Here is a 24,801-nt window from a genome sequence, read left to right on the forward strand (position 1 = left end):
CCTTCCATTGAGGACCTGTATACTGCACGAATCAAGAAGAGGGCCGTGAAAATATTTACAGACCCCTCGCATCCTGGACATAAACTGTTTCAACTCCTACCCTCAAAACGACGCTATAGAGCACTGCACATCAGAACAACTAGACACAAGAACAGTTTTTTCCCGAAGGCCATCACTCTGCTAAACAAATAATTCCATCAACACTGTCAGACTATTTACTGAATCTGCACTACTATTAATCGTCTCATAGTTCCCATCACCAATCTCTTTCCATTTATGACTGTATGACTATAACTTGTTGCTGGCAATCCTTATGATTTATATTGATATATTGACCATCAATTGTGTTGTAAATGTTGTACCTTGATGAACGTATCTTTTCTTTTATGTACACTGAGAGCATATGCACCAAGACAAATTCCTTGTGTGTCCAATCGCACTTGGCCAATAAAATTCTATTCTATTCTATTCTATTCTATTCTGCTCTGCTCTGCTCTGTTCTATTTTCCCTTCCAAAGTCTGTAAAATGAGGACCCAGATTGTTGGGGGAAATATGTTGACTCTGTAAACCAGCGGTTCTCAACCTGTGGGTCGGGACCCTGTTGGGGGTTGAATGACAATTTGCCAGGAGTTGCCTAAGACATCGGAAATATGGGAAGTATACTTGTGAGTCAAAGAATCGCGCTCCAATGGTTGACTCTACAAGCCAGCTGCAGGCTCCTCAAATCGCTAGCTGAATTTGGCTTCAGACGTGATGAATTAAAAAGAGAGAAATCTTTGCTCTGATGTCTCCCTCTCAAGCCAGCTGCAATCACTCCCAAACGCTAGCCTAATCTGGCTTCAGGCCAAATAAACTTAATAGGGGAGGAGTCTCCGCTTTAATGCCTCCGTCCTCAAGGCAATCACAAGCAGTTCAGATCGCTAGCCAATACGGCTTCAGGCGCGATAAATTCAAAAAGAAAATAATTTTACGGTTGGGGTCGCCACATCATGGGGAATTGTATTAAAGGGGTCGCAGCACTATAAAGGTTGAGAACCACTGCTGTAAATCACTTAAGAGGGCTGTAAAGCTATTGCTATTGTTACTGTCTTGCTAGAAACAATTCCAGAATTTGGCTTGTGTATTGTGACACTTAGAATCTAGTTTTTTACAATCCTGGTTTCTTAATAACCACAACCTTTTCACTCCCTTATTTGACATTGTAATCAATCGCAAATCTTTGACTTGACTTTAGACTGCTTGACTTGGAAAGTTCCTTCTCCAGAGAAGTCTTATTTACAGTTAATTGCTGTTTCTGTTATGTTGTTCGGATTTGTAGAAGCATGTTTTCTCCTTAACCCTACATGTCTACAAATCGGGCTCTGAAAGGCTGTTTAAAACAAGCCAGGATGCAAAACCTGCCTTTATTTCTGCTCTAGAACTGTTGTTCTTTATCACACCTTTTAATATTGTTGTTGTTAGTTGCACAGTTGTGTCCGACCCATCGCGACCCCATGGACAATGTTCCTCCAGGCCTTCCTGTCCTCTACCATCCTCTGGAGTCCATTTAAGCTCACACCTACTGCTTCAGTGACTCCATCCAACCACCTCGTTCTCTGTTGTCCCCTTCTTTAATATCTTAGCCTTTTTAGGCAAACCTTCCCTAAGATGGAGGTATGGCCAGTATTTGAGAGCAATACAATGATAATTATTTTATCTTCACAAATGAATTAAGTATAATTATTTTTTAGAAATAACATTCCCCAATTTAAATGTTTTGCTATTTAAATCGCCTAATCCATCATTTGGATAGATTCGAATCAGCAATGAACCTTTGGAGTATACTGCCTTCTAGTGGCCATGTCTTTAATTATCACCTCTGTATTTTTGACAGGTAGTTCTTGACTTACAACCGTTTGTTTAGTGACCATTGGAAGTTACAGAGGCACTGAAAAAAGTTACTTATGATTGATTTACGATTGTTGTAGCTTCCCTATAATCAGGTGATCAAAATTTGGGTTCTTGGCAATTGGCATGCATTTATGACAGTTGCAACAGTGGTGAAATCCAATTTTTTTTACTACTGGTTCTGTGGGCGTGGCTTGGTGGGTGTGGCAGGGGAAGGATACTGCAAAATCTCCATTCCCTCCCCACTCTGGGGCCAGCCAGAGGTTTTATTTTCCGCTTCTCTGAACTGCTCAAAATTTTCGCTACTGGTTCTCCAGAACCTGTCGGATTTCATCCCTGAGTTGCAGTGACCCAGTAATATATGAGCACCATTTGTAACTTTCCCAGTTGGCTATCAACAAATAAAATGAAAAGGGAATTTAGAATAGTTGGGGCAGAAAAATATTGAAGAAGAAAGGAAAACACTTTATTCTTGCTTAGGTTGTTGGCAAAGGTGGTATCACCAGTGGCTAAGTCAGGGTTATCCAACCTTGACCACTTTAAGACCTGTGGACTTCAACTCCCAGAATTCCCCAGCCAGCATGGCCAAGGTTGGACATCCTTGAGCTAAGTAACATCCAGCTCAGACAAGGAAATGGGGGTCAACCATCCAGAAGCACCCCAGACACCTACGCATAGAGCTTCAGTCTGGGATCTAATTTATTTTCATGTGTGGGACCTGGGCTGGGCCTCAAGACCGATCCACAAAGAAGTAGTGCTAAAGTGCAAAGCTCAGCAAGAGGAGCAGCTCCAAACTGCAAGGTTGGAAGTCCAGCAACAAGTTAATCAGTGCCAAGCATATTCCAGGATGCGCTTGGTCAGTCGGTCATAAGTGAACAGACCACTTGCAAGATTGCTAGAAACATTTGCAAACATCAGTCCTGTCACTCAGAAACTCTGAACCACAGTTGTTAAGTGAATCACTGCAGTTGTTAATTTAGTAACCTAATTGTAAATTGAATCTGGCTTCCCCATTGACTGTGTTTGTCAGAAGGATGCAAAATGTGGTCACATGACCTTGGGAGACTGCAATCGTCATGAATTCATGCCAGTTGCCAAGCGTCTGAATTTTGACCACATGTCCATGGGGGATGCTGTAACGGCCATAAATGTGAAAAACGGTCATAAGTCACTTTTTTCAGTGCCGTTCTAACTTTGGTCATTAAATGAATGGTTCTAAGTTGAGGACTACCTGTATGATTGCCTCTGACGACTCCTTGATTCCTTTGGGCAGAACCTGGGAGGAAAATCAAATGGCACAAACAACGTTCAAATCCAGAGTAAAAATATATTTTTTTTATTTGGAGAGAAATCCCAGTGTACGTTTTCTTGCTTCAGTTTTTGACAAGGCAAATCCTATAGACCACTAGACCAGTGTTTCTCAACTTTGGCCATTTTTTAAGATGTGTGGACTTCAACTCCCAGAATTCCCCGGGACCTAAAAAGGATCATAATGATCCAAGAGCTTATTAAAAGGGAAGCTTGTCCTGACAATTAAAACCTTTAGAAAAGCCCAGCACTGAAGAAACAGCGGAGGTGCTGGGCAGCGTGATGGCCCTAGGTACAAAAGAAGATTTCAGACACAAGAGGCCTAGGTCAGAAATAAGGGCAGGAACAATACATTTGCTCCTTAAAACAATTGCAGCATCCATCTTCAAATACATCCAACATGTTTGAGAGGGAGAGACGGTGTTCTACATTCTTTTAATGTCTTCTTCCTCTTAGTGTAAAATCCAGCAATTTCATCTTCTTGTCTTTTAATTCTGAGTCATTGGATAGTGCTTAAATAAAGTTAAGGGAACAAATACTAACATGGTCAGTTTCCAGACTGCCATGCAGTTTTGATCCCAGCAAGTCCAGGAAAGGCACCAGTCTACTTCACAGTTTGCAAGTGGCCTGTGCGACTTTTGAACTGGTCTTCCGGTTCAGTATCTTGCAGATGAAAGTGCCTGCTTCAAGGACCTTTGATAGATCCACTCCCTTTATAGGTAAAAAGAGAAAAAAAAAAGGACAGCTGTTTATTTTGTAGCCATACAAAAGCTATACAGGTAGTCCTCAACTTCCAACCACTATTGAACTCAAAATTTATGTTGCTAAGCAAGACAATTAAGTGAAAAGATGCTGAGACTCTAGAAAGAGTGCAGAGAAGAGCAACAAATTAGGGGACTGGAGGCTAAAACATATGAAGAACGGTTGCAGGAATTGGTATGTCTAGTTTAATGAAAAGAAGGACTAGGGGAGACATGATAGCAGTCTTCCAATATCTCAGGGGTTGCCACAAAGAAGAGGGAGTCAAGCTATTCTGCAAAGCACTTGAGGGTAGGACAAGAAGCAATGGGTGGAAACTAATCAAGGAGAGAAGCAACTTAGAACTAAGGACAAACTTCCTAACAGTGAGGACAAATAACCAGAGGAACAGCTTTGCCTTCAGAAATCGTGAGCACTCCATCACTGGATGTTTTTAAGAATATGTTGGATAACCATTTGTCTGAAGTGGTGTAGGGTTTCCTGCCTGCGCAGAGGGTTGGACTAGAAGACCTTTAAGGCACCTTCCAACTCTGTTATTCTATTCTATTCTATTCTATTCTATTCTATTCTATTCTATTCTATTCTATTCTATTCTATTCTATTCTATTCTAGCCCCATTTTATGACCTTTCTTGCCACAGCTGTTAAGTGAATCTCTGCAGCTGTTAAGTGAATCTGGTTGGCTTCCCCATTCACTTTGCCAGAATGTCACAAAAGGTGATCACGTGACCCTGGGACACTGCAACCATCATACATATGAACCACTTGCCAAGTGTCCAAATTTTGATCATCTGACCACAGAGAGGCTGCAACAGTTGTTAAGTGCGAAAAATGGTCATAAGTCACTTTTCCAGTGCCTCTGTCACTTTCAATAGTCACTAAATGAACTGTTGTAAGTCAAGGACTATCTGTATAATATTCTGCCTGGCTTCTGTTTCGTGTGGTTTAGAACTATTTACAGAAGCATCCAAAAGACTCAAATGAGAAACCTTTTGAAGACAGTAGTCTAAAAATTTCTCTTCATTCTCTTTAAAGAGCAGATGTGGAATAGAAGCCTTCCACAAGTGAAACAACAACAACACTTGGTTAAGATATGCTGGGGAACACAAGAGCAGCAAGCTTCAATTGGGAGATTTATTTACTGACTTTTTTTTAAGTGTAGCTGTAATTGATTAACTAACATATACTGCACGAGTCAAAAAGAGGGCTGTGAAAATATTTACAGTTCCCTCACATCCTGGACATAAACTGTTTCACCTTCTACCCTCAAAACAATGCTACAGAGCACTGCACACCAGAACAACTAGACACAAGAACAATTTTTCCCCGAACGCCATCACTCTGCTAAACAAATAATTCCCTCAACACTGTCAAACTATTCACTAAGTCTGCACTATTATTAATCTTCTCATCGTTCCCATCACCCATCTCCTCCCATTTATGACTTAACTTTGTTGCTTGTATCCTTACGATTTATATTGACTGTCTCCTAATATGATTTGATTGCTTATTTGTACCCTATGACTGTCATTAAGTGTTGTACCTTATGATTCCTGATGAACGTATCTTTTCTTTTATGTACACTGAGAGCATATGCACCAAAGACAAATTCCTTGTGTGTCCAATCACACCTGGCCAATAAAAAATTCTATTCTATTCTATTCTATTCTATTCTATTCTATTCTATTCTATTCTATTCTATTCTATTCTATTCTATTCTATCCTATATAGCATTTTAAACAAACATTAAATTTCTAAACTCTAGGGCCGTCATGGAGAACCAATGGCACATGTGTCCAAGGTAACACACAGAGCCATCTCTTGGGGCACATGTGCTGTCGCCAGGTGCTCTTCTCGTTTATGGCGCACAGACTAGCTAGCCCGTGCGCATGCACGCACTTCAAGTTTCCAGGGCTCCGGTGTGCGCACACATGCACATGCATTCCGGTTTCGACATCACTGCTCTATGGATTATTCTAGTTCTGATCTTATAATAATAACAACAACAGAGTTGGAAGGGACCTTGGAGGTCTTCTAATCCAACCCCCTGCCCAGGCAGGAAACCCTACACCATCTCAGACAGATGGTTATCCAACATTTTCCTAAAAATTTCCAGTGTTGGAGCATTCACAACTTCTGCAGGCAAGTCGTTCCACTTATTAATTGTTCTAACTGTTAGGAAATTTCTCCTTAGTTCTAAGTTGCTTCTCTCATTGATTAGTTTCTACCCATTACTTCTTGTTCTACCCTCAGGTGCTTTGGAGAATAGCTTGACTCCCACTTCTTTGTGGCAGCCCCTGAGATATCAGAACACTTGCTATCATGTCACCCCCAGTCCTTCTTTTCATCAGACTAGGCATATCCAGTTCCTGCAACCGTTCATCATATGTTTTAGCCTCCAGTCCCCTAATCATCTTTGTTGCTCTTCTCTGCACTCTTTCTAGAGTCTCAACATCTTTTTTACATCGCAGAAATCTTATCTTACAGAATTAAACATAATAAAGTTTTAATTTAATAATAAATTAAAAATAATAAATTATAATTAAAAAACATACGAATGTGCAGAAATGGACAGACTATCTATAGGAAATGAAGGAGAGGGAAGACACAGAGTACTATTTAATTTGGAACAGATGGTATTCCTGGCTTGAGAGTAAGTTTAAAACTTAGGGGATATTTTGTTATGAAATTGAATTGTGAATAGAAGTTAATATAATTTAAATAAGGATGTAAGTTAAGATAGAGATATATAGAAGTAGAGTTTTTGTAAAAAGGTTAATTGGGATAGAGATACCGATGTAGAAAAGCTGTTACTAATGTTTAAATTTTGATGTATTTGTTTTTGTTTGTTTGTTTTCTTTGTGTGTTGCAGGGTTTTTTTTAGTACTGTGTATTTTAATGTTTGGAAATTTAATAAATATTATTTTTTAAAAATAATAATAATAAAGTCAAACAAGGGGAATAGTAAATTGTGTTTTTACTTTACAAAGGAGCAGCGACTTTATTAAATGCAGGAGCAGACAGATATTTTTGTCTTATGGACCATCTTCTTGCACAAGTAATTGATGCTTATCTTATGCAATGGATGTAACCAGAACAAAAGTGAACAGGAGTAGCCACTGGCTACTTCCCTAAATTTAGCTATAAACCTACAGCTACATTCACACCTCTTAAGCGTGCTTAATATTAATTTTGGGTAGCATTTTTTGTTCTGTGTCTTGTATGAATTAAGAGCAACTGACTTTTTGCACAATAGTGGAGAAATTAGGCTAAAGCCAGTTTGGTGTAGTAGTTAGAATTTTTTTTTTAATTGGCCAAGTGTGATTGGACACACAAGGAATTTGTCTTTGGTGCATATGCTCTCAGTGTACATAAAAGAAAAGATACGTTCATCAAGAATCATAAGGTACAACACTTAATGATAGTCATAGGGTACAAATAAGCAATCAGGAAACAATCAATATCAACATAAATTGTTAAGGATACAAGCAACAAAGTTACAGTCAAAGTGGAAGGAGATGGGTGATGGGAACGATGAGAAGATTAATAGTAATAGTAGTGCAGACTTAGTAAATAATTTGACAGTGTTGAGGGAATTATTTGTTTAGCAGAGTGATGGCCTTTGGGGGAAAAACTGTTCTTGTGTCTAGTTGTTCCGGTGTGCAGTGCTCTATAGCAGGGGTCTGCAAATTTGACTCTTTTAAGACTTGTGGACTTCAACTCCCAGAGTTCCTCAGCCAGCAAACCCTGGCTGAGGAACTCTGGGAGTTGAAGTCCACAAGTCTTAAAACAGCCAAGGTTGGAGACCCCTCCTCTATAGCATCGTTTTGAGGGTAGAAGTTGAAACAGTTTAAGTCCAGGATGTGAGGGGTCTGTAAATATTTAAGGCAGCAGGCAGGAAGAGGAGGAAGTACTGGCTATGCTCACCATCTTTTGTGGCTTATAAAAAAAATGATAAAGGTGGGATATAAAGAAAAAGGCCGCTAAACTACCCTGCTAATTAATGTTTCACATGTTTAGCATTTCAAGAAGATCCATTGAAAGCTTGGTAATGTATAGATTTAGTTTATCTGCTGACGGCTACCTCTGATGGCCAGTTAAAAGGAGAGAGAACTAAAGCAGCGTCTCACTTACTGTGTGAATCCCCAGGCCGTGCAGCATGTATACCATATCTTCTGTTGCCACGTTTCCTGAGGCTCCCTGAGCATAAGGACAGCCTCCAAGACCAGCAACCGATGAATCGACTACATTCACACCCATCTGCAAACAGAAAGAGAACCCTTTTAAGAATGGTTTGCAATCGTTGTAATCTATCGCGAGAAATTACACCTTAGGAACCGAGCAAGCCTTTAAAGATCCAAATAAAGTTTCTCTTTTCTTTCTTTCTTTCTTTTTTTTTGAAAAATATATATTATTTAGTACATAGACTTTTATACCGCCCTAAAGTGCTTTATATCAGGGGTCTCCAACCTTGGCAACTTTAAGACTTGAGGACTTCAACTCCCAGAATTCCTGGCTGAGGAACTCTGGGAGTTGAAGTCCACAAGTCTTAAAGTTGCCAAGGTTGGAGACCCCGGCTATAAAGCACTCTCTGGGTGGTTTACAACATCAGCACGTTGCCCCCACAATCTGGGTCCTCATTTTACTGTCCTCAAAAGGATGGAAAGCTGAGTCAACCATGAGCCAGTCAGGATCGAACTCAAGGCTGTGGGCAGGTTTGCCCACAGTGCTGCATTCTCTTTTGTATGTATGCCTCCTTCACCGATATTCTCATTCACAGGACCTGCCTAATGCTCAGATTTGATTTAGAGAAGGTAGGTGGTGAGAAAACCGGTTTCATTTTAGATGGTCCTTGACATATGACTGTAATGCTTAGATATTAACAGTCATAAAATGCAGCCTCATGACTACGGTATGCTGCAAATGGAACTTCGTTGCTGAGCATCTGAAGGTCGAGCACATGATTGCAGAGGGGGCTGCTGGAATTTTGAATCCACGTTTGTAGATGACCCAGCTGAGCCCAAGGGAGGGGTCAAATGCGACATCATTTTGAGTCCCTTCATGCCCACAAGACATCTAAGTCCAGCCCTCCTTGAATTCCTTTCTATTATCTCCCGCTAATTTCCCTTGACGGTTAGTAGTTCAGATTCTTGTAGCGAGCATAAGCTTGCAATAAATCTTGAACTGCCTGGACTTCTGGTTTTCCACCCCTGACGTCATTTTTTTGTGTCAGTCATAAGTCAAGGACTACATCTGAAGCAGGGGCGTTAAGCTGGCGGCCCATGGGCCGCATGCGTTACGCACTGGACACGCCCACCCCGGCTCTACAAAGGCAAAAAACCTTGCGATACGTCACATGACGTAATCAAGTTTGACAGCTGTGGTCTAAAGGTTTCTTCGAAGACTGAGAAAAAACTCACCTGCAGTGCTACTAGCGTATTGGCAAGAGCTTGTCCGTAAGTGTCGTGGCAGTGAACAGCAAGGGCTTCAACGGGTACCTCTTTCAGGACTGCAGACAGCATCTCCTTCATGTTACCTGGGGTCCCCACACCAATGGTGTCGCCGAGGGAAATCTCATAGCATCCCATCGCATACATTTTCTTTGACACCTGTCACAAAGAACAGTTTTTTGTTGTTGTTTTTTAAAAAATTGTAGCTTCTTAATTGTTTTTCTTCTGTTGCAAATTCAACACACCATTATAGTAATTAGTCAAGACAGAGTCATCTCCAGGATTTTCTTTCCCTGGAAAAGGTAGAAGGAATCTGTTGTGACCCAGGTCCAAGTAGGTAGGAGGAAACTCAGTCAGTGTAAAAACAAACAAACTTTATTAGAACAGCTGAGAATTAACTCATTCTCAGCGTAGTTCAACTAGATTAAAGCAAATTCCTCCCAACACAAATTCCTCAGTCCTATCACCAACCTTGGTCCAATTAGGCAAACTGGCAAAGGCCTTTCTTGGCAAAAGTTCAGAAGAAGCCGATACGAAACAAATGCAACAAGACAAAGCTATCAACGTTGTTTTCTATCAAAGAGCACAAACACTGTTGCTGGTCTTTTTAAGCCTTATGGGAGGGGCCAATCATCTCTTGGCCCTACTCCCGAGTTGTCCTCTTTGCTTTAGCTGCTTCTGGCAGCTCTTCTCATGCGTTTAGTAGGAACAGGCTCCTCCTGTTTCTCTGCCTCACTACTGTCGGTCTCTGGAGGCTCCGGAGTCCGCACATCACTCCCTGATGGCCCTGGCCCCAACTCTGCCTCTAACGCAGAGCCCTTATCCGGGCCTTCCCCAGCCTCCAGGACTGGCCCATGCTCTTCCTCAGCCTCATCACTGTCTGACTCTGTTGCCAGCTCCACAGGCTGCTGGCGGACTACAACAGAATTTGTTGCATCCCGTCCTCTGTTAATTTTTCCCTGCCGCTAATGCTCTGCTTTGGATGCTCAATCCAGTTTGCCTGTCAACTCGCAAAGCATCCCATTAGCATCTCACTATCTTGCCATAGCTGCAAACGGCAGGTAAATATTAGAACTTCAGGTTGAGCCAAAGGTTTGTTTGTTTTTTCCCCAAAAAGGCAACTGGTCTTCCTTGGTGCTTTCTTTGAAAATATTTTGCTGCTCGTGCAAAAAGCTTCTTCAGTTCTTGGATGAGAAGTGAAATGTTTTCCAAGAAAACACCAAGAAAGTCCAGTTGCCTTTTTGGGGAAAAAACACCTTCGGGACAACCATGACCTGGATGATTGAGAATCTCCATAGAGGCTCCCAGGTTGAGCCTTTCAAGTGAGGCAGACAACAAAATCTGCGAAATCTTGCTTGCGGAATCCATAGCAAAACTACGATTTAGATCAGGGGTGGCCAACCTGGTCCCTACCGCCCACTAGTGGGTGTTCCAGCTTTCATAGTGGGCTGTAAGGGTTTTGTCCAATACTGAAGCACTTAATTTTTTTTTTAATTTGACTTTTTAAAAAAAATTCATAGCATCATTTAAAAACATTTTCATTAGGTTTTCATAAAATTCCCCATGACAATTTAAATTTCTGAAAATATACTATTTGTATCGCCCCTGCATAAGCTTAGTTCATGTTATGTAAGTGAAACTAAATGGTGCTATAATGCGACCGCAAACAAAAGAACCTCGTCCCAGAATAGCTTGCGCATCTCTCCCCACACCACCCAGCTGTAACAGACAAGCAGAGCTGGTAGCTGGTGCCCCCCCAAACGCAATCCACGATGCGCAAGAGGCATGCGCAAATGACGATATACGGCGCATTACTGTCGAGTCGGTGGGCAGTTAGAAAATTTTACTACTAACAGAGATACAGAAGTGGGCAGTAGGTATAAAAAGGTTGACTACCCCCGATTTAGATCATGAAGATTCCAAATCATAAAAGCTGCTGTAGTACCTATGCCATCCAAATCAAGTCTCCCGTCTTTATCCTCTCCTTGCAAGACTTATCTGTTTTTCTCTGGGTTGAATTTGCATCCTTTAAGCTAAATATCTTCCAATCTATCTGAAAAGCAACAGGATGTGGAAGAGGGAGTGAGCTCAATTCATCCCATGCAAAGGTGGGTGATGTGTGTTTTTCCTCGTTCACTGACAGCTGCTGGTCAGAGGGCTGGATATTTATGAGCCTCATTCCAAACCAGAAGGTTTAGTCACATCTAATTCAGTGCTGCTTAGATCAGGGGTCTCCAGCCTTGGCAACATTAAGCCTGGCGGACTTCAACTTTAAGTTGAAGTTCACCAGGCTTAAAGTTGCCAAGGTTGGAGACCCCTGCTCTAATCTATGGTCTCTCCTGTCCTTGCAATGAAATCGGAAGAGAAGGCAAATCCTACTCAGTCAGTAGGACAATATAGTCTAGCCCTTATTGTCATTGTACATCATGTATACAACGAAATTGGTTTTAATCTCACTGGTGCAATCCATGACAAAAAATACAAACAACATAAAAAGAATAATCCCTATGCAAGTAATTAGGAGGAAAAAAACCTAGTCATACGTTTCTGTATGTGCGTGGAGTGGTTGTGGTTGCGTTTAAGAGTCTGACACAGAGGTGGGTTTCAGCAGGTTCTGACCAGTTCTGGAGAACCAGTAGCAGAAATTTTGAGTAGTTCGGAGAACCAGTAGTAAAAATTCTGACTGTCCCATCTATTCTCTGCCTCCCAAGTCCCAACTGATCAGAAGGGAATGGAGATTTTACAGTATCCTTTCCCTGCCACGCCCACCAAACCACACCCACAGAACCGGTAGTAAAAAAATATGAAACCCATCACTGGTTTAGCAGCCCAAGGATAGAAACTATTTTTAACCCTGTTTGTTCGGCTGGCTGTGCTTCAATGTCTTCTGCCCGATGGCGTATTGTGACACACAATACACGTGTAGCGAGATTTAACTCTCTTCTCAAAGGCTGGCCTTTGTTTTTTGTAAAAGGTAGGGTTTCGTTTACAAAAAAACAACAACAGCTCTTCTAAACAGGACTACGACACAAACTCACCTCTGCCACTTTAGTAGGAGAAATCTTTCCTTCATAAGGGCAGCCAAGAACACAGGAAACGTAGCTGCATGGAGAAGGGAAGGAAATGCAACGCTGTCACGTAAAATCATGGAGATCGGTCAATGAAAATTAGCAGCCCCTGCCTCCCTTTGCTTCATTCAAGGGAAATTTATCCATAACCTAATTATCTTTTGATGGGCGGGGAGAGGGGGAAACAGATGCAATGCAACCTTTTCCCACAATTAGTATTACAAAGGGAAGTTACTAGGTTGTGTAGGGTTTTTAAAAACATCTACAGAGGAGGAGGAGAAGGCTTTTTATTATCATGAGCCAAATTTATAGCAAGTTTATAAGGATGAGGAGGGATGGATTCTGATTGTGGAAATAGTATTAAATCGAAAATGGGTTTTATTAGTAGAAATTTATGCTCCAAATGGGAGACAAGAACACTTTTACAAAAAATTACATAATGTTATCCATGGTATAGAGCAGCGGTTCTCAACCTGAGGGTCTGGACCCTGTTGGGGGCCGATTGACGATTTGCCAGGGGTTGCCTAAGACCATCGGAAATATGGGAAGTATACTTGTGAGTCGAAGAATCGCGCTCCAATGGTTGATTCCACAAGCCAGCTGCAGGCTCTTCAAATCGCTAGTCGAATTTGACTTCAGGCGCGATGAATTAAAAAAGAGAGAAATCTTTGCTCTGATGTCTCCCTCTCAAGCCAGCTGCAATCACTCCCAAACGCTAGCCTAATCTGGCTTCAGGCCAAATAAACTTAATAGGGGAGGAGTCTCCGCTTTAATGCCTCCGTCCTCAAGGCAATCGCAAGCAGTTCAGATCGCTAGCCAATACTGCTTCAGGCGCGATAAATTCAAAACGAAAATAATTTTATGGTTGGGGTCATCACATCGTGGGGAATTGCATTAAAGGGGTCGCAGCACTATAAAGATTGAGAACCACTGGTATAGAGTGTGATAATCTCTGCATTTTAGGAGACTTCAACGCAATAATAGGTAAAAAAATTAGATTACAAAAGCAACAAAGTAAAAAAGGGACCTAGAACAATTCTACCTAGGTTTTTTAAAATGGCAGAGGAGCTAAATGTAAAGGATATTTGGAGAGATTCCAGGGAAGGAATCAATATACATACTATTCTAATGGACACCAATCCTGGTCCAGAATTGACATGAGGAGGAGACTTTTTATTATCATGAGGACTAGCTGCTACACAGAACTTTCAATTGGGAGTTGCAGGCTGAACACATTTGAAGAGTGCCAGATTGGGGAAGACCGAGCTAAGAGGAACATTTTTGTGTTTTCTGGAAAGGATGCTGGATAGTCTCCTGCTTAGATCCCTCTTTCTTCCACGTCTCAGCCTTCCTTCCTCCTCCTCACGGGCTACGCCTAAGGATGCTTGTTCATCACCCAAATCAGCATGCGGTGCTAATATTTACCCTCGGACTGGAATACTGGCTTCTTTTGATGCCTGAAGAACATCGCTAAATCTTTGCAGACTCTCCTCTATGGAACAGTTGATGTTCTTTTTTGTGAAGAGCTCGGAGGCTGCTCCAAAGATTGACACCTCCTTGGCTCCGGCTGCCACCTACCCACAAAATAAAAAAGAGCTTAGCTATTATACATTTCTCTGCTCAGAAAAGCCGACCACTTGTTCCTTCCCTCATGATGAGTTTACCTATTATTTACCGTATTTTTCAGAGTGTAAGACACACCAGAGTATAAGATGCACCTTAGTTTTTGGGGAGGAAAATAAGAAAAAAACTGATTGGCAGGTGGATCGGCCTCCCGGAATACCCCCAATCAGAGGTGAATTTTAGCAACAGGTTTCTTGGTTGTGAGCTCTGTGCCTTGCTTTTTTTTCCTTTTTTTTTTCTGCCTCTGAAACTCAGTTTCAGAAAAAACTTTTTTGTGCCTCTGAAAGCCTCCAAAACAGAACTTCAGGAAAAAAAGCCTCTGAAGTTCTGTCTGGGAACTTCTTTTCTGAAGCTCCGTTTGGGGCTTTTTTCCTGAAGCTCCGTTTCTGATGCTTTTTTCAGCTTCTGAAACCTCCGTTTGAGAAGCTGGGCGGGGCTATATTCGGAGTATAAGACGCACCCAGATTTTCACCCTCTTCTTTGGGGGAAAAAGGTGCATCTTATACTCCGAAAAATACGGTACTTATTAATTTTTTTTTCATCCCACCTTTATTGTTTTTACAAGTATCGGGCACAAGGAATCAGAACGACTCCGTGACCTGATCGAAGTTACTTCTTTATTGCTGCAATGTCTATTTACAAGAATCTCACCAGATTCTCTTGGGCTTAGTCAGCTAAGGCTTCAGAGATTCCGGAGGTGTAAGACCTGCACCGCTTCCTGCAATGCAAGGATTCTAAGCTCAGCCCCCTCTTCACTCCTCCTCCCGCCCCCATGCTAGCTGGAGATTCCACCACATGATGACAAACACACCTAATACTCCCCTCCTCCTGTTTTTCCCAAAGCAACAACCCTATGAGCGAGTGAGGCTGGGAGTGTAACTGGCCAAGGTCACCAAGCCAACTTGCTGGGACACAGGCTCTTCCAGACAACCACTTCCTCAAGACACAACAGACAACCACTTCCTCAAGGCAAATACTCTGGATGAGAAACCAGGAAGGCAGTGCCAAAGCAACGAATGGGAGAGTCAGCTGTAGCTCTTCAGTTCGGCCTAGGCCGGGGTCTGCAAACTTGGTTCTTTTAAGACTTGTGGACTGATAGGTAGTGATCTGCCTGGCTTAAGATACGGATCTGCTTTTTCAATTCAGGCAGAGAAGATTAGATAGGTATTCCTCGACTTACAACTGGTTGCTTGCTGGCCATTTGAACTTCTGATGGATCTCACTGGGAGGTACTTGTGACCTGGATTCAAAGTTCTGATAGTTGGGGTGGGGAGTGGGGGACTGGGGTCCCCCATGGTCACATAACCACACTTTGGCTGCTTGGCAACCAGGCCATATTTACAGCTATTTGCAGGACTCTGTGATCACATGATCTCAATTTAAGACAGTTTTACTTCCGATTTTCAGTTAATCTGGCCCGTAGCAAACTGTGGATTTGCTTAACAACCACCAGAAAAAAAGATGGCAAGATTGCCACAACTTATGACCGTAATGGGCAGGCTCCATTATGGTCATTACTTGAGGACTTCCTGTACATATCAAAGAGCACTGTGAGAGAATGGTGCAATGGATTTTATAGCTCTACTCATTAGTACCTTCCCTACTAGGGCAAGGAGCTTTTGGACTCTTACCGCTGCTTCAAATCCCTTGAGGTTGGGCGTCAGAACAGGATAGCTGACCCCAGAGACCTTCCTGATGCCTTGCATAACTTCTGTGTGGTCGGCCATCTAGGTACCAAAATGAAGAACAAAAAGCAGGTTTAAATCCCTCAGAAATAATCCCGCCACATGCTGTACTAAATCGAGATGACTAGTCACCCTTTTTGTAAGTGTAGAACAGGAATGTTCAACCCTGGCAACTTTTAAGACTCATGGATTTCAATTCCCAGAATTCTGGGAGTTGAAGTCCACCAGTCTTAAAGTTGCTAAGGTTGGAGACCCCCGGTGTAGAACACCTCCAAGCCCTTCGAGTCAGCATTTACTGCGATTAGCTGGAAAAACATAAATTGTGCCTCTCGTTATGAAAGAAACCAAGATGAGACATTCATTTATACCAAAGACTAAGCTAAAATTTGCTTTAATTAAGAGATGCTGAATAAGTTGAACTAAACCTTGCAAAAAAGCAAACTGTAGTTTGTGTAGCCAACTCCTTTACGTCCTTTTCCATACTGACCTGTGGTACCCATTTTGGAGAGACAAAACTAGTGGCTTCTATAACGGAGAGACCCGTCTCTGACAGCATGTTGATTAAGTCGATTTTCACCTGGGTGGGAACAATATTCTGGAAAGAGAGAGAGAGAGAATTCCCCTTTAACAGCAATTCTATAATTGTAAATGTCTTGATATTTAGTTGGTGGTGGAATTACTACATTCTATAACGTTTTCCATTTTTTGCTCCTTTATATCGTTCCCTAACGTTTTAAAGTGGAGCCCACAAACGAACAGACACACAGAAACAACATACCTATTATAATAAACAGAAACACATTTGCCGGATTTAATTTTGTTGACTTTGTGACATCAATCAGATTTGAAAACACTTCCTTTTCTCAGGTTTGCCAAAGCCAGCCAGACTCTGAGACTGACTCAAATGTTTACCCATTGCAAACAAACTCCCTACTTGTGATTCTGCATACAGGTAAGTCCTCGACACATGACCACACATTTAGCAACTGTGCAAAGTTAGAACAGTGCTGAAATTAGGGACTTATGACTAGTCTTTGTATTTATAACCATTGCAGCCTCCCCATGATTGCAATTTGGGTGCTTGGCAACCGGCATGTATTTACAAAGGCTGCAGTGTCCCAGATCATGTGATCGCCATTCACTTCCCAGTTGGCTTCCAAAAACAAAGCAATGGGCGAAGCCAGATTTGATTAACAAACACAACAAAAGCGGTTGTAAAATCAGGCATAGTCATGTGTAAACTCCCTTAACAACCTCATTGCTTACAACTAGTGTTCAACTTACAATCACAATTGGAGCTGGAATTTCAGTCATTGCAGTTGTAAGTCAGGTCACTGTGTGGCTGGGCATAATTTTTGACCATTTTTAGGGTGGTCATTAAGCAAATCACATGGTCATAAGTTCAAACTCACTCTCCCAAATGGGCATTTTTGGTAAACACTGATTACTGGTACATTCCGGTATTTCATATTTCAAGTAATTAAACTGATAGGAATTCTGGGAACATAGATTGAGGATTGAATTTTTAAGCTATGCCAACATTTTACCTAGGAGAAAAAATCAAAACAGCACTGATGTCAAAACATTCATTTTACAAGCATGAAACCACCAAAGCCACTTATTTCAGATTTCAGCCACAAGCCAAATGCAGCTTAGCAGAGGTCACTTGCCTTTTCATTCTGCAAGCCATCCCGTGGACCGACCTCGACTATTTTCACATGCTTGGGAAATGTTCCAGGGGCTGATAAACTGAGCTGTAAAACAAGGGAAAGAAAAGAATGCCAATTCAGTAGACCATCTAGCATCCCGAGTGCGTCAAATGTAAGAAGAAAAATCATTTTGCGATTCTGCAAAAGATACAATTTTGTTAGCGATAGATACGTTAATATTCTTTAACCTTTCAGTCTCCAGATATGTCGGGTTATAACTCCTTGAGAATCATAGGACTGCAGTTTGTCTTTAGGTCCAGGAAGATCTGATTAGCACAAGGCTGGCACTTATAATTTCAAACTTCTTTTTTTCAATTTACTTTTATTCTTGTAGTATTAAAAAAAATTACCTTGCCCTCCCAACCAAGTCCAAAGCAGCTATTTCATGACTAACCTTTCGGAATACTGCTTCCATTCCAACTAATTTTGTTTGCAAAACAACTGCACAGAGTTGGCATCCAATTACAGATGCTTCAATGAGTAGCACTGGCCAGCCTCGAGGCTCACCTTTAGAAAATAAGAAGTGCCTTGGCACAGCAATAGAGAATCCATTCTGCAGCACAAGGTCCCTGAGGCTGTCTGGGCACATCCAGACAGGGCTGGGAAAGACCTTTTAGAAACCATGGACCATCCCTGCCCCAGATTTCAGGCAATGCTAAACTAGAGGATCCCAAATCAGGTAGCTTTCTATCGCCCTTAGGATGGCTCAGCAAGAAACTCCTGCCTTGCTTTCTAGTACTGTGATTTGACTTGGTTTCTCCTTTTATATTGCTTCATTTGGGGTGTAAATTCACCACTGTCGTAAGGCATTCCTGCATGCAGATATTATATACACTTCTTCAGTGCAGAATATGGGTGTTGTTTTCAAACATCGGATTTTGAAAACCACTGTGTTCCAGGGAACTAACTCTACGCTGCAGGAAACCTCAAAGTTAAATGTTCACTGTAAAATTGTTGGTAGTTAACCAATCTGCTCAGATGTCAACTTTTATCAGCTGTCCTTTCTGGCTACCTCACATCTTCTGATGTGCAGTTTTAGATAGTTCATAAATATATTCTAGGACAGGGGTCTCCAACCTTGGCAACTTTAAGACTTGTGGTAAAGTTGCCAAGGTTGGAGACCCCTGTTCCAGGATATTTTCTTCATTTAAGATCGGAGCGGGTGATCTGAGGCTCCATGGCTACCTTTGGCTCCTAAGCCTTGTTTTAGTGGCCTTTGAACCTTTCCCCAAACGACTTAAAAACTAGGTATGTTTCTGCACATTTTCAGATGTGAAAGACATGAGATTTAGGGCTGTACAAAGCATGCAAAAAACGTCATGAAGCATATGGGCACAATGAGTGCAGACCTCTACAAAGCACTGAGGCAGCCATGTCTGCCAGAAAGCTTCCAAGGCCTTTCCCAGGTTGTTTGTTCATGAATGTAAATAGGCATTGGATAGGCAACCTGGGAATGCCCTTGAAGCAGTATTAGTGATTCAGAGAACGAAGCGCAAAGGTTTGAGTGCTACTGAAGCATGAATATTTAAATGATCATCATCTCCACCCACATAAAAGTCCTAGCAGAAAGTCCTAACCTTGCATATACAGGTAGTTCTCGACTTACAACAATTCATTTAGTGACTGTTGAAAATTAAAACAGCACTAAAAAAAGTGACTTCCAATCATTTTTCACACCTACAATTATTGCAGCATCCCGATGGCCACGTGATGAAAATCCAGACACTTGGCAACTGGCTCATATTTATGGCGGTTGCAGTATCCCAGGGTCATACGGTCACCTCTGGCAACCTTCCGGCAAGCAAAGTCAGTACGGAAGCCAGATTCACTTAACAAATATGTTATTAACAACTGCAATGATTCACCGAACATCTGTGGCAAAGGTCATAAAGCAGGGCAAAACTCAGCTGTCTTGCTTAGCAACAGAAGTTTTGGGCTCAGTTATGGTCATGTCAAGGATGCATATGCTACATCGTCTGGTCCAGGAGTCTCCAACCTTGGCAACTTTAAGACTTGTGGACTTCAACTCCCAGATCTTTGGTGGTTGAGGAACTCTGGGAGTTGAAGTCCACAAGTCTTAAAGTTGCCAAGGTTGGAGACCTCTGCTCTGGTCTATTTCTTTCCTTGCCCTTTCCAAAAAAAACAAACAAAAGCACAGCTCCACATAGTAAAAAACGGGCCATGCTTAACTTAGGATAAGAATGAACACCCCCAACCCAAAAGACCAGCCACCAAACAAACTGGAGTGCATCCAGTGGTGGGATTCAAATAATTTAACAACCGGTTCTCTGCCCTAATGATTTCTTCCAACAACCAGTTCGCCAAACTGCTCAGAAAGTTAACAACCGGTTCTCCCGAAGTGGTGCGAACTAGCTGAATCCCACCATGGAGTGCATCATAAATCCTTGCAAAAGTTAAAAGATAGTATTCTTATCCCGCCCGTGTTGCAGCCACATATCACAGTTGAGCATGTGGAATTCACCTCTCCCCAGTGCTCCCAGCCAGAGTCGAAGGCTCAAAGACACACAACGGCGGCTCCCTGCTCCAGACCTACCTTGCGCACGCACGCCCATGTCCTAAGGAGAGGCGCATACGTACTACCACCCATGTTGTTATTGAGCAGACCGACTTTATCACGAACATCTCAGAACACTTCGGGACTCGCGGAACCCACGTCACGACCCGCTTGTTCTGATCCCAGAGTGCAAATAACACAACCACACACACACACACACACACACACACACACCCTCAGGCTCAGACGATGATTGGGAGTTTTTCAAATATTTTGCGTTGGCAAAGGAACCAAGCAGATGGGAGTTCTCCCAACACAAATAAATCGCAGCCAACAAACCAACAGGCGACCTTACCTTAACCTTAATCCAAGCCCGGTATCTAAAGCAGGAGAGGTCTCCAACCTTGGCAACTTTTTAAGACTTGTGGACTTCAACTCCCAGAATTCCTCAGCCAACAAAGCCAAGCAAAGCCAAGGAGAAAAAAACCCCCCAAGGAAGTCCAGTTGCCTTTTGGAAGCATCTTTGGGACAATCATGACCTCGATGACTGAGAATCTCCCTAAACATTCCCTGGAACCTTCACCATCCTCTGAGTTAAAGGAACAGAGAACTACCTGGAATATGCCCAAGTCAACTTGGCAAGCTGGACGGGGTTGCCAATTATTCCAAAGGCCGCACAGCTATTCATCAAGAGCTGATTTCTACCACCCATACAAGACCTGGTGCCTTCTAGACCTGTGGGACTTCCATTCCCTTCATTCCAAGCCAGCACAGCCAAAGTAATGAAGGGAGTCAACATCCAATATGCCTAGAGCAGGGATGTCCAACCTTGGCAACTTTAAGACTTGTGGACTTCAACTCCCAGAATTCCTCAGCCAGCAAAGCCAAGCAAAGCTGCTTGAGGAACTCTGGGAGTTGAAGTCCACAAGTCTTAAAAGTTGCCAAGGTTGGAGACACCCCCCCCCCCCCGCTCTAAAGCAAGGGTCTCCAACCTTGGTCCCTTTAAGACTTGTGGACTTCAACTCCCAGAGTCCCTCAGTTAGCAAAGCCAAGCAAAGCTGCCTGAGGAACTCTGGGAGTTGAAGTCCACAAGTCTTAAAGGGACCAAGGTTGGAGACCCCTGCTCTAAAGCGAATGCAGCCACGGGTTTGCAAAGCCCCCTGGCTAAGCTCGATTTTTTTTGGGGGGGGGGACTGCAACTCCCAGAATCCTCTGCCATTCACCCTCTACGCCAGAGTTGCTGGAAGCTGTAGTCCCAAGCGCGCGGGAAGGCGCCCGAAGGTCCAGCAGCCCCGCATGGAACCCCAACCCCACGTCGCCTTCCCAGCCACAGCAGCGCCCGAGGCCACTCTTGCAGAAGGCCCAGGGAGAGCCGCCCGCTGGCCTTGCTCGCTCACCGGCCGCAGGGAAGCCACCAGCCGCGGCAGCCCCCGCTTCAGCGCCACCATCTCGGCGCGCTCCGTCTCCCTCGGGGAAGGAGGAGGAGAGGGTCACGTGATAGGCCTTCGCCGCGTCACGTGACCGTCCCTGGGTCACGTGGCCGCGGTTCAGTTCTGAGAGCCTGGCTGATCTTTTAGAATAGAGTAGAATTTTTTTTTTATTGGCCAAGTGTGATTGGACACACAAGGAATTTGTCTGGGTGCAGATGCTCTCAGTGTACATAAAAGAAAAGATACTTCCTCAAGAATCATAAGGTACAACACTTAATGATAGTCACAGAATAGAATAGAATAGAATAATAATCCTAAAAGCTTTAACCAAAAACTTTCTACTATTGACCTCACCCCATTCCTAAGAGGACCATAAGGGGCGTGCATAAGAGCACAAACGTGCCTACCGTTCCTGTCCTATTGTTTTTCTTTTCTTCTTCCTATATATATATGCTTATACCTCCTATATTTACTCATACATGTGTTTATATACTATATAATCTTTTTGTATGATACCTACATATATTGTTGTGACAAAATAAAATAAATAAATAAAATAAATAAAATAGAATAGAATAGAATTGAATTGAATTTTTTATTGGCCAAGTGTGATTGGACACACAAGGAATTTGTCTTGGTGCATATGCTCTCAGGGTACATAAAAGAAAAGATACCTTCATCAAGGTACAACACAACACTTAATGATAGTCATGGGGTACAAATTTAACACTTAATGATACAACACTTAATGATTTAAAGGGTCTTCCTGTTAAAATTTAATCAAGACAATTTGAATTTCCCAGACATTACTGCAGGCGCTTTCTAGAGTCATGGCTTTTTTAAGACTTATGTACAGACAGCCCTCAACTGACGACTAAAACTGGGACCAGGATTTTTGTCATTAAGTGAATCTTTGTTAAGTGAATCTGGCTTCCCCCCAATTTTTTTTTGTTGGAAGTTGGCTGGAAAGTTCACAAATGGCCATTAAACGATCATTAAATGAATGGTCACACATCAAGGGCTACCTGTAGCAGCGTGAGGAATTCTGGGGGTTGAAGTCCACAAGTCTTAAAGCTGCCAAGTCACCCGGGCTTCCCTCTGTGCAATGGAGACGGGCGAGCTTCACCTACCTGACACCTGCCTGTTACAAAGAGGAGAAGGGAAATGGCAAGCAGCGGATGCAGGTTCAGCTGCAGCATGTGCAATAGGCAGGTGTCCCTCTGAGAGTGGGCAAAGCGCACCTATGGGAGCCCCACGGAGCCTGAGATGAGAGGGGACAGGTTTGAAAACGGGATTTATTTTTTTATTTTTTTGTGGGGGAGATGAGAGAGAGGAAGACAAACTCTCCCCAAGCTCTGGAAAGCAACTGGAAGCGCTCAAGGACTTGGCAAGAATAACAAGTGTTAGTGGTGTGTGGACGCAGCAGCATCCTTAATCGGGCAGTTGCAAATCTAGCAGTGGCAATCTCGCGAGTTGTTATGGCTTAGTTTGTTGAGCCGACTCGGCTCCCTGCGCTACTTTAAATAATTACTATTGAATATTAAATAAATACTGTCAAATGATTTACTAAGACTGTATTACTATTATTCTTCTCTTCCTTACTAGTATCTAGCTCTTCCCACTTATTACTATAACCATGTTGCTTGTATCTTTCAACTATATTGTGTTTGTTTCCTAGTACGATTTGATAGTTTATTAGTAACCTTGACTATCACTAAATGTATCTTTTTTTTTATTCTTGATGAATGTATTTTATTCTCCTTATGTACACTGAGAGCATATACACCTAAGACAAATTCCTTGTGTATCCAATCACACTTGACCAATAAAAAATTCTATTCTATTCTATTCTATTCTATTCTATTCTATTCTATTCTATTCTATTCTATTCTATTCTATTCTTTATGGGGCAGACCCAGGAAATGGATTAATTTAGGAACCAGGTTAAGCATTGGATAAAAAACGCTCATGGAGCTCTTAAGGTGCTTTTACTCCAGACCTTAACCCAACCTTTCTACTTTTGTGTGGTTCACTCCTTTCTTGCTCTCTGCTGAAACCTTCTATCCTCCAACCTGACAGCTACTCTGCTCTGATTTCTGTTCCTTTACAACAGCACCGTACTGGTATGGATTTTTCTGCCACTATGAATTGAATTGCCTGCTTATCTTCCAACAGAGGAAACTGCCAATTCCAGTATTTACATTATCTCCAGCTCTCCAGGATTTGGGGGAGGAGTTTCTTCAGCATCAAACCTGGGATTTCCTCGATGCAAAGCAGGTGTCCTCTGTTACCTGTTCTTCCAGCCCACCTAGTATTCCTATAGGACGGTGATCATCCCTCTTAAATATATTATGCTACCTCTGTCACCTCTTAAAATGAACCTTTGCCAGGAAACACCTTCTCAGCCTACCTATTTCTATTCCCCTTAAATGAAGTTTCAGTCATAAGCATATTGTAATCATTACCCTTGGGAACTAAGTTTTGAATAACTGTATTTGAGGTTTAATTACATACACGGCCCAGCCACATTTGCAGATCCTTAAACAGCTATACTGGATTAAACCTGTCTGGTAAGGAACTCTAGGAATTGAAAGTTCACATATATGGAAAGTGCCTAAATGGGGAAATTGTACAGAACTGTGGTTTGGTATTATGGTTAAATGCACTAATCTAGGAAAGACAAAGAGTTTTAGACCTCCCTTAGGCACAAAAAACAGCTGGCTGATTTGGTGGGGTGTCAGTCCATACACTCTCAAATGAAAACTGAAATGTTGCCAAGAAAACTACATGAAGTATCCATGTAATCATCAGGAGTCAAGGTTGATATTGGATTAAAAGGTTATATCATTGATTTAAAAGTCTTACTTGAATCCAAGATGGACTTCCATTGTGTCGTATCTTTTTATATAGTTGAATTTAAATAACACCATTCATAAACCTTTGCAATTGTAAATTCTGTTTTGCTTGGAACATTTCTGGTGAAACCAAACCTCTTAGAACCTGATTCTAGGCACAGAAATCTCCCACTGAATCCCATGGGGATTATCCTTATGCTAGCATGCACATGATAGTAGCTGAAATCTAAGAACCGTACCATCTTTCTTTGTTGCATTATACCTGCTACAGATAATTCTACTCTCGTTTTGGTATTTGGGGCAAAAAATATATAAATAAATCACATACCTGCCCTATCAAGCTTCCTCTTCGTAAAGGCCCCATTTGGCACTCTGGTGCTTCCTGCTGATGCAGAGGTGTAGCTTGTGCTGTAGACCTGGAGAAGTGTCCTAAGCACATTTATACCATTAAATCAACAAGAGACGATGGTTTGGAAACAGACCCACTGTTTGTTTTGGCTCTTGCAAGCCAT

At 42.2% G+C, this 24,801-nt stretch overlaps 1 protein-coding gene across 2 annotated transcripts; it reads right to left on the bottom strand.

Moving 5' to 3' along the window:
• Positions 1-3,201: 3,201 nt before the first annotated feature.
• HMGCL (3-hydroxy-3-methylglutaryl-CoA lyase) lies at positions 3,202-24,801 on the bottom strand. 2 transcript variants are annotated; one of them, XM_058195504.1, is made up of 9 exons: positions 24,618-24,801; positions 17,451-17,534; positions 16,268-16,375; positions 15,727-15,822; positions 13,898-14,046; positions 12,443-12,506; positions 9,375-9,563; positions 8,089-8,214; positions 3,202-3,907 (listed from the first exon to the last, which is right to left on the bottom strand). In XM_058195504.1, the coding sequence occupies exons 1-9, from the start codon at positions 24,726-24,728 to the stop codon at positions 3,806-3,808; spliced, it is 1,029 nt and encodes a 342-aa protein (XP_058051487.1). In that variant the 5' UTR covers positions 24,729-24,801; the 3' UTR covers positions 3,202-3,805. The 2 variants fall into 2 exon arrangements, with proteins under 2 accessions (XP_058051487.1, XP_058051488.1); XM_058195505.1 differs by lacking the exon at positions 24,618-24,801 and adding an exon at positions 21,402-21,529.

Source organism: Ahaetulla prasina, chromosome 10 (genome assembly GCF_028640845.1).
Source record: "Ahaetulla prasina isolate Xishuangbanna chromosome 10, ASM2864084v1, whole genome shotgun sequence".
Classification (NCBI taxonomy): Eukaryota; Metazoa; Chordata; class Lepidosauria; order Squamata; family Colubridae; genus Ahaetulla; species Ahaetulla prasina.